Raw genomic sequence first — 11,001 nt, 5'->3', positions numbered from 1 at the left:
ACAGATCATCCTCATGGTCTGTAGCAGACTGGCCTTTTCTTACTGTGAGATGTTAGTTAGTTAGTTAGATGCCTTTATTAATCCCCACAGAGGAAATTCAGATGTCCAGCAGCATATAGTGTGTGTTGTCTACAAACAAGCATTCTCACTACAATACACTCATAAAAACACAGAAAGTAACAGTTAAAAAAAGTGAATGACAAAACAAGCTACTACTATCATTAGTAGTAAATAATTAATGCACTTCAAACAGGTCCATTATGTAGTCTTATGGCGGTCGACAAATGACCTCCTAAACCTCTCAGTTCTCCTCATTCTTTCCTCCACCAAATCTCCTACAGAGTCCACCCTCCTCCCCAACACTGACACACACTTCCTGACCAGTTTATCAAGATGTTACCCCACTCCTCCACCAGGGCTCTCAAAGTTCTCAAACATGGTTCCTGGATTAGAAATCACAGTTTGTGTGTGTGTGTCCTGGTAAACTCAAACGTTCCCACAAAGATGGTAATATCAGAAATGTCTGAACTTGAGGAAACTTTTTTTATGGTCCCCATGAAAACAGAAAACATGTTATAAATTATACTAAATTATGTTTTTTTGAAAATGTAAATTTTCTGTGAGGGTTGTGTTTAGAGGTAAGGTTAGGTTCAGTCCAGTCTATGTCCCCATAAAACATGGACACCCAATATGAGTGGTGTATATACAGTATTCAATGATTTACACACACACACACACACACACACACACACACACACACACACACACACACACACACACACACACACACACACACACACACACACACACACACACACACATAATTTAGTATAATTTGTAACATGTTTTCTTCATGGGGACCATAACAACTTTTCTCCACAAGGTCAGACATTTCTGATATTACTATCTTTGTGGGGACTTTTGGGTTTACCAGGACACACACACACACACACTGTGATTCCTAGTCCAGGAACCATGTTTGAGAACTTTGAGAGGCTTGGTGGAAGAGTGGGGTAACATCTCACAGCAAGAAAAGGCCAGTCTGCTACAGTCCATGAGGATGATCTGTGGGACTTACAGCAGCTCCTGGCTACACCAGATATGACTGCTTATTTTCATATTGTTCAGGGACTCATTGTTCCATTTATTTACCTCAAATGTCTGTGGAACTGTTTTAGTTTATGTCCCAGTTGTTGAATCTTTTTATGTTCATACCAATATTTATACATTAAGACATTTTCTGGAAATAAAAGCAGTTGAAAGTTAGATATCACTTTTTTGACCGAGTTTAGTTCTGTACGACTGTCCCTTTTTGTCATTATGTTTTTTAGATAACACAGATGCAACATGACTGATGAAAGTGATTAAGCATAAAGCACATAATATCTACATTTACCATTAGTTTATTTAATGAGCTAATTTAATACAATTTATGAACTAATTTCAGTTTAATTGTGTGTTCAAATTGAACATCAAAAGCAGAAAACATACTCTCTGAAATAAAACAAAGATACATGTAGTGTAAATTACAAATATAAATCCTACAAAGATAATCCTATCCTTTATGAGTGACAGCTTTACCAGTTTTATTACAATTGATGCTCTGTAATTGAACTGGCTCTAGCACTCTCTCTCCTCTCCACTATAACTGGTGTGTGGTGAGTGCACTGGGGCCGTTGTACTGTGGCTGCTGTCACATCATCCAAGTGGTTGAGGAGAGATCCCCTGATATGATTGTAAAGTGCTTTGGGTGTACAGTAGTACATATGAAAGTGCTATATAAATGCCTCATCCTATTCTATTCTATTCTATTCTATTCTATTCTATTCTATTCTGTAAAAATATCGACCAGAGAGGATGCTGGCTGAAATATTTTCAGAGTTAAGATGAGTTTAACTGTCTTTTTAAACCAGGGATAAAATATAGCATAGATCAGAGGATTCAGAGATGTGTTTATGTACCAAATCCATTTTACAATAGCTATGACTATTTCAGAGTTTACCGTCATATAACAGGTATAATATGGAACATAGCTAAGCACATAAATTACCACAATGATTCCTAATGTCAGAGTAGCTTTACTCTCAGATTTCCTCTTCACTGAACCTTCTGTTACACATTTACCACCCTTCATCAGAGAGTTTATAACTTTCACATGCTGCAGTACTACATAGAAAATCCTCATATATAAAGTTAGGCATATGGTAAATGGAAAAATAAAAGTAATAAACGCATCAGCGATAAACACGAGAAATCCCGCTCTAAAACTACAATGTCCATAACATATGGCAGGTATGGAAAAAATGTTTAAATATTTATACACAATTACAATTGAAAGACCATAAGAAAATGAAAAAACCCAGCTCAGACAGATGCCTATTAAAGTTTTAGTTATGGTTATTTTCTGTGGGTAGTGTAAAGGGTGACACACAGCCACATAACGATCAACAGCAATTAAAACTAAACTAGTGAAAGATGTTGTGGTGAGCAATATAAAAAATATAATATACAGTCTACAGAAAGTTTCTCCAAAGTACCAACATCTATCCTCAATCTGTGTGATGGCCTGTATGGGTATCACAATAAGTCCAATAAGCATGTCGGCCACAGCCAGAGAGAGAATAATCAGGTTTGTTGGAGTGTGAAGCTTCTTGAAGTGAGAGATGGAGATGATCACCAGCAGGTTCAGAAACACAGTCCATGCTGACAGCAATGAAAAAACCACATACATAATAATGTATTCATGTCTAGAGAATTCAAATCTCTTGATACATGATGAGTTGATGTCAGGAAAGCAGTAAAGAGTCTCACGATCCTCTGTCTCATAGGCCATGAGTGAGTCTCCTCATGTTAGGAGTTTGTTCTGCTCTCTTTCTTGTCATATAATTTATACAGTGTCTGGATCAGACGACACCTCCCATCTACTGCCCACTGATGATGTAACATTCAAACTTTTTTATTTATTTATTAATCATTTCTTATTTTAAATGTTTTTCTTGTTGAACATTAGCTTTGAAATGCAATTAATTTTTTCAGTTCAGATTAGAAATCTCTTACACTGTTCAAAACGTAATGGATTATTATTATTTATTTATTTATTTTTTGCTTCATTTCTTATCAGTAATCAGTCACTGTAGATCACCCTTCCTTTGAGCGGCTCCTGGAACTCGTCTGAGGGGTCCCTTGGTGTGGTAAGGTGATTTCTGTGAATTAGGAATGGGGTCCAGAAATAGAGGGGTTATGTCATCCATTGGAACTCAAGAATGCTTGAGCTGTCCATAATCCTCCCAGTTTACCCTGTAAAATAACTATTGCAATGTAATAGGTGGGCAATAACTGTCCCATATACAGAACACATTATCAAAAATGCTGAAATATTTTTTTTTACTTTACAGTGAATAAGCTATTGAATTGAATATATGTGTTATAAAAGATTTCAGTTCCCTATGACATCCATTATATGGACAAAAATATATATGTTTTTTCTGCTCGTGCCATCTAAGGTTCATTGTGTCAACTTTGACCTTTGGGTGGCGCATATCCCTTTTGTTGTTACACAGCAGAAAAAAAGGAAGGAAACAGTAGGAAGCAGCACTAGTAGAATGCATGAAGTGAAGTTTTGACTTAGGATTGGTCACTTTTCTATTTCTTTGGTCAAACATGTAATTGCAAGTGTCTCATTTACTCCTGATAATAAGTCATCTGAGGTTACTCATATCTCTTAAACGTTTAAAATGGAGTTTAGGGAGATGTAACCACAATCATTAGATTTGAATAGCTCTTAAAGCCTTATCTCTTGTCAAAAGGCTCAATGTGACCATAGACTTTGATGAACATTGCTGGCAGCAGCAACGTCTGTGTCCGTACTGTTCTTATCAATGACAGCGTAACCTCGTATCTCCCTGCTCCCAAGTCATAAATCTTGTATCTCCGATTAAACATGATTTGGGGGAAATGTTGTGTTAATGTTGCTATACAACAGTATATGAAAGCAATATAAGGTATAATACCAACTTTAACAAAACAATGTTTAATAACTCAAAAAAATATGCCGTTTTTTAAATTTCCTATTAAATAATTTCCTAAATAATGGTTTTGGAGATAGGAAGATCCCGCCCGACAACGACGATATGCAGCCTAATAATCATTTAACTGATTTGAATAATAGGAATGTATAATGCTCTATGTGTATGCCAGGTTAAAGAGATGTGTTTTTATTTAGATTTAAACTGACAGAGTGTTTCAGCTTCCGGGACAATGTTAGGAAGACCGTTCCAGAGTTTAGGTGCTAAATAAAAAAAGGATCTACCGTTTTTGATATTCTAGGTATTATCAACTAGCCATAACTTTCAGATTACAATAGAGGTGAAGGACTATAATGTTAAGTTAACCCCCTGAGGTCGGCGGTATCGCCGGCGATACCAGCTCGCTTTTTTTTTATCAGTGTAAAAGAAACTCATAAATACTCTGTTGACTTTGATTTTCCATAGGAGTTTCATACATCAATCGATTCTGTTAAATGTGTATTTTTGTGTATACTCACAATAAAAACAAAGTGTTGTGCTTTTTGCCAAATAAAGAAAAATAAACACGCCCTCACGCGTCACAGCCCGCCAGAATGGGAGGTGGCTTAGCGTATATAAGGAAGGCTCGGTGTCACGGTTAAATATAATACAAAAAAGTGTGAGGACTCAAGTGCAGGAAAATGATGGTTTATTTACAATAAAGAAAAACAAACACAAAACAAAACCCACGAGGGGGAAAACATAACTAGTAAATACGAAACAAAACCAGAACATGAAACTCACTGAAGGATCACGGGGAACAGGAAACATTAGACAACGAACCGACACAGACTGCAAACAAGAGGGAACTAATAAAGGGAAACTAATCAGGAGGGAACAGGTGGATGAACTCAAACAATAATCAGATAACAAGGGGGAGGGATCAGACAATAACACGAGCACATGGCCCAAAATAACAAAACACCCATGTGCAGAACAAGACAGGACAGGCATGTGACATTACCCCCTCCCTACGGAGCGGCTACCAGACGCTCCATAAGACCCGGACGGGACGGGAGGGACAGACCAGGGCGGGGCGGGAGGGACAGACCAGGGCGGGGCGGGAGGGACAGACCAGGGCGGGGCGGGAGGGACAGACCAGGGCGGGGCGGGAGGGACAGACCAGGGCGGGGCGGGAGGGACAGGGCAGGGCGGGGCGGGGCGGGAGGGACAGACCAGGGCGGGGCGGGAGGGACAGACCAGGGCGGGGCGGGAGGGACAGACCAGGGCGGGGCGGGAGGGACAGACCAGGGCGGGGCGGGAGGGACAGACCAGGGCGGGGCGGGAGGGACAGACCAGGGCAGGGCGGGGCGGGAGGGACAGACCAGGGCGGGACGGGTGGGACAGTCGGGACGGGAGGGACAGACCAGGGCGGGGCAGAGGAAAAGGACAGTTCGGGAGACCAGGGCGGACCACAGAGTTCGGGAGGCCAGGGCGAAAATGTCAGTCCATCTGGCGGCCAGGGCGGAGAAGATCGTGCAGGCAGCCAGGGCTGAGACGACCCGTCGGGCGGCCATGGCGGAGACGACCCCTCGGGCGGCCATGGCGGAGACGACCCCTCGGGCGGCCATGGCGGAGACGACCCCTCGGACGGCCATGGCGGAGACGACCCCTCGGGCGGCCAGGGAACAGGCACCGGCTCAGGAACAGGAACTGGCGGCACCGGCTCAGGAACAGGAACTGGCAGCACCGGAACTGGCACCACCGGAACTGGCACTGGAACTGGCACCAACGGCTCAGGCACTGGAACTGGCACCAACGGCTCAGGCACTGGAACTGGCACCACCGGCTCAGGCACTGGAACTGGCACCACCGGCTCAGGCACTGGAACTGGCACCACCGGAACTGGCACTGGAACTGGCACCAACGGCTCAGGCACTGGAACTGGCACCACCGGCTCAGGCACTGGAACTGGCACCACCGGAACTGGCACTGGAACTGGCACCAACGGCTCAGGCACTGGAACTGGCACCAACGGCTCAGGCACTGGAACCACCGACTCAGGCACTGGAACTGGCATCACCGGCTCAGGCACTGGAACTGACACCACCGGCTCAGGCACTGGAACTGACACCACCGGCTCAGGCTCAGGAACAGGCACCACCGGCTCAGGCTCAGGAACAGACACCACCGGCTCAGGCTCAGGAACAGACACCACCGGCTCAGGCTCAGGAACAGACACCACCAGCTCAGGAACTGGAACAGACGACACCGGCTCAGGAACTGGAAAAGACGACACCGGCTCAGGAACTGGAACAGACGACACCGGCTCAGGAACTGGAACAGACGACACCGGCTCAGGAACTGGAACAGACGACACCGGCTCAGGAACAGACACCAACGGCTCAGGAACTGGAACAGACACCACCGGCTCGGGTTCAGGAACAGACACAGACAACGGCTCAGGAACAGACACAGACACCGGCTCAGGAACAGACACCACCGGCTCAGGAACAGACACCACCGGCTCAGGAACAGGAACAGACACCACCGGCTCAGGCTCAGGAACAGGCACCACCGGCTCAGGCTCAGGAACAGACACCACCGGCTCAGGCTCAGGAACAGACACCACCGGCTCAGGCTCAGGCTCAGGAACAGACACCACCGGCTCGGCGGCGGCCATCTTATCCGAAGACACAGGCTCGGCAGGCGTGTTAGGGATGGCAGTCACCTCCGGAATGGTCTCTGGGTCAGGAGCCACCGGACAAGTCGTTGTGGAGGGGTTTCTCCTCCTCCTCCGTCTCGGGACCACCGGACTCAGGACCACCGGACTCGGGACCACCGGACTCGGGACCACCGGAACTGGGACCACCGGGACAGTCACGGAGGGAGTCTTCATTCTTCTCCGTTTCGGGACCACCGGAACTGGGACCACTGGACTCGGGACCATCGGACTCGGGATCACCGGAACTGGGACCACCTTCCTGGCAATTCTCTCCTGATGGCGAATAAGACCCTTCACCATCGCCTCAAAATTGACCCCATCAAAAGCCCTTCGGATCAGCCAGGCCATCGGTTCATCAAGCACATAATTAAATAAATCCTTTCGAGCCTCCTCGCTAAGGTTCAGCCCCTCAGCAGCGCTGCTGAACCTTTGGCTGAACTCTCTCACCTCCGTCCCCTGCTGACGGAGGGAGGCTAGCTCCTTGAATTGGATAATCCGCTCCCATTGTGGACAGGAGACTGGTTGCACCCCTCTTCTCTGCTGAGTCCTCATATGGGTCGGTTCGTTCTGTCACGGTTAAATATAATACAAAAAAGTGCGAGGACTCAAGTGCAGGAAAATGATGGTTTTTTTACAATAAAGAAAAACAAACACAAAACAAAACCCACGAGGGGGAAAACATAACTAGTAAATACGAAACAAAACCAGAACATGAAACTCACTGAAGGATCACGGGGAACAGGAAACATTAGACAACGAACCGACACAGACTGCAAACAAGAGGGAACTAATAAAGGGAAACTAATCAGGAGGGAACAGGTGGATGAACTCAAACAATAATCAGATAACACGGGGGAGGGATCAGACAATAACACGAGCACATGGCCCAAAATAACAAAACACCCATGTGCAGAACAAGACAGGACAGGCATGTGACACTCGGAGGCTAAATCTCTGGTTTCCGTCGACTGAAGCGACATGAGCTCGTGGCGCGAGCATGGCAGGTTACGCAATACTCGTTCCCTCTTCTAGAGAGAACCGAGGTTACGTTCAGTAACCAGTAACGTTCTCTTACGAGTGGTTCTCTCATATTGCGTAAGTAAGCTTACGCTACGGGAACTCTTTGTCCACGCCGTGCGCGCCTAGCATCCACACATGACCACCGGGGAAGCCCAAGGAGCACTGAAAGGTGGGAAAAAGGGTGGCCAGCAGAGCGGGCCCACACATGTTCATAAGCACACATAAGGGGAGTAAGGCGGCACTGCCGTTCTACACATCTACAGACACAACCCTTGCTGGTGCAGCTCAACCAGGAGAGCTAAATCGAGTAACTGGCCTGCGCGCAGAAGTCTGAGCAGGGCAAAAACACGACTTAGACTGATAGAAGTTTCGCCTGCAGGGCGGGAACTTCCAGGTTATAGAACCTGACAAATGTAGACGGGGAGGCCCAGCCCGCCGCACAAATGTCGTGAATGGAAATTCCACTAGACCATGCCCACGATGAGGCCATGCCTCTGGTGGAGTGAGCCCGGATGCCCAAAGGGCACTGCAGGTTTTTGGACGCATAAGCTGCTGCAATAGCATCCACTATCCATCTGGACAGACTGTGTTTCGAGGCGGCGAGACCCTTGGTGCGCCCTCCAAATGAAACAAAAAGCTGCTCCGAACGCCGGAAGGCGGCAGAGCGCGTGACATAACACCTTAAAGCCCTAACGGGGCAAAGGAGGTTACTACCAGCCTCACTGCCAGAAGTCGGCAGGGCTGAGAGGGAAATGACCTGTGCTCTGAAAGGAGTGCCCAATACCTTGGGGACGTAACCGTGCTTCGGTTTGAGAATGACTAAGGAGTCATTAGGTCCAAACTCAAGACACGCTGCGCTAACTGATAGCGCATGTAAGTCACCCACGCGTTTTACTGAAGCCAGAACGTGCCGAATCGGCGAACGCTGCAATAGCCGCAACATAGACCTTGAGCGTGGAGGGGGACCTGCCCGCGTCCAGCAGCTCCTGAAGGAAGCACAAAACCAGCGGGACCCCACATGACTGAGGGTTTAGATTTTTTCCCGTGCACCATTTGTTAAACACAGTCCATTTAGACGCGTAGAGCCGCCTCGTGGAGGGGGCTCTGGACTGCGCTATCGTGTTAACGACCCCTTCTGGCAAATCATCGAGTAACCGTTGATTTCCCACGCATGCAGAGACCAGCGCTCCGGATGGGGATGCAGAATTGAACCTCGGGCTTGGGAGAGATGGTCTCTACTCACCGGGATTGGCCATGGGGCTGTGTCTGCCAGCCGCATCAGCTCCGGGAACCAAGACTGATTCTCCCAGTGCGGGGCTATGAGGAGCACTGCGCGGCGGGTCTCCCTGATCCTCGCTATCACCTGTGGTAGCATCGAGACCGGGGGAAAAGCGTACAACGGGGCGCTGGGCCAGACTCGGGCCAGCGCGTCCTCGTTTTTCGAGAAGAACCTCTGGCACTGAGCGTTGTCGCTCGTGGCGAAGAGGTCGACTTCTGCTCTGCCAAAACGGCGCCACAGCAGCTGGACTGATTGGCGGTGTAGAACCCATTCCCTGAGGGGAACGTTGTCCCTGGACAGTCTGTCCGGGCCGTCGTTCAGGCGGCCAGGCACATGCGTGGCTTTCAGCGAGCGCAGTGGACCCTGCGCCCATACCAGGAGCCGTGAACTCGTTCTATCGTCCTTTTGCGTAACATTTTCGATATCTCTGTATGCAGCAGATGGGCTGCTTCCGCATTCACTTTCGTTTCGGTCCGAGCCCAAAAACGCGGAGGACGGCGAGCGAACTGCAGTGAATAGCCCCGTATTACAGTATCCAGCACCCATTTCGACACGCCCGGAATAGCCTCCCATGCTCTTGCACTCATGGCTAGGGGTTGAATAGCCTCTCGGTCCCGTCCGCTGAACTGCGCGGGACAGGGGACTTGTGGCGGCGTAAGCGCGGTGCGCGCGCTGTCGATGCTGGGGAACGGGGGCTCGCTGATAGCGACAACTGGCTGAACAGCGCTCAAAAACAAGGTCCCTCGGGACTGAGGGCGTTTTGTCATGAGTAGCCCATGGCGTGAAGGCGGCGTGGGCGTGAAAGTGTTTACTAGCGAGTGTGAGCGCTCGTAAGCAGGCACGGGACTTTTTTTCACAATATGGCCGGTGGCAGGGGGTCTTATGAGATCTAATCCCCGAATATGTGAGACAGAGCGGGCAATGTTTAGGCGTGGGCACTGGGAAGTGGGCACATTTCCTACATCTGACACTCGAGCGGCGTGTGTGCGCTTTATGTGAGTGTGCTCTGTGGGATACACAGGGGAGATCGTGCTTGTGTGTAGAAATGAACACTGGGGCGTGGGCATGTTTACTACACTCATAACACTGTCAGCGTGAGACGTATAACCAGACTTTATGCTCCTTTTGAGATTTCTCTGGGTCGCTGTAAAAACGGCGTTTGAGTGCAGGTGAGCGAGTTGAATTACTGGCTCGTTGGCTGCGGTGTACACTACTGCAGTAGCCTTTTCCAAGGGGACTGGCAGAGGAAAACAAGTGCGCTTTGACGGTGGTCCGGCCGCAGCGGGACTCAGCCGTCTTTTCCTCCCTGCGCGTGCTAGGAGGACTTCGCAGGCTCGGGTTTCAACGAGACCTTAGGCCGGGGGGAAGCGTCCTGTGCTGGCTGGATGAGTGCGACCTGGGGCGGCCACGCTGACGCTGCTGCGAAGGCGGAGGACGAGAAGAGCGCTGAGTAGAGCTGCGTGCAGGAGGCTGTGTGTGAGCCAGTGTCCCTGTACCCCCTGGGTCGTCAGACTGGAAGCAAGTCTTGCGGGCTGAGTTCATGAAAGATGTCCGTGAAGAAATGGCAGAGCTGTCTAAAACCCTTCTGGAGGAATTTCGCCGTAGACGACCAGAGCATCCAGTCTTGCCTCGAGAACGGTCATATTCAGATGGAGAAAGAGACTTAAGACGACGGCCAGATCGGTCCATCGGTTCCAAGTTCCAGTGGGACGCACAGGGGCGCCCCATCTGTAATAACTGTGGAGAGCCTGGACATTACAGTCGTCAGTGCGGCCCTCGCCGTAACTCGCAAGGGTTTTTTTAGGACGACCGGCCACTGTGGGTCAAGTGGTCGTGACCCCCTGGATTGACCCCTCTTTAAATTCTATCCCCAGAGGTGGTTTGGTGGGACACTGCCCCCTTGTGGAGATCAAGGTGAATGGTGTGAAAGGTCGGTGCCTGGTAGATACTGGATCGCAGGTCACTTTGCTCGC

The 11,001-nt window shown here is 48.6% G+C and overlaps 1 protein-coding gene across 1 annotated transcript; it reads right to left on the bottom strand.

The window, feature by feature from the left end:
• Positions 1 to 1,828: 1,828 nt before the first annotated feature.
• LOC308693473 (trace amine-associated receptor 13c-like) lies at positions 1,829 to 2,863 on the bottom strand (the record flags this gene model as incomplete). Its single annotated transcript, XM_081370383.1, has 1 exon — positions 1,829 to 2,863. Exon 1 carries the CDS (start codon positions 2,831 to 2,833, stop codon positions 1,829 to 1,831), a length of 1,005 nt encoding a protein of 334 aa, XP_081226509.1. The 5' UTR covers positions 2,834 to 2,863.
• Positions 2,864 to 11,001: the final 8,138 nt, after the last annotated feature.

This window comes from Scardinius erythrophthalmus, assembly GCF_964197995.2.
Source record: "Scardinius erythrophthalmus genome assembly, chromosome: 7".
NCBI classification, from domain to species: Eukaryota; Metazoa; Chordata; class Actinopteri; order Cypriniformes; family Leuciscidae; genus Scardinius; species Scardinius erythrophthalmus.
The sequence above is the reverse complement of the archived record's forward strand: the minus strand, read 5'-3'. Positions and strand labels throughout refer to the sequence as shown.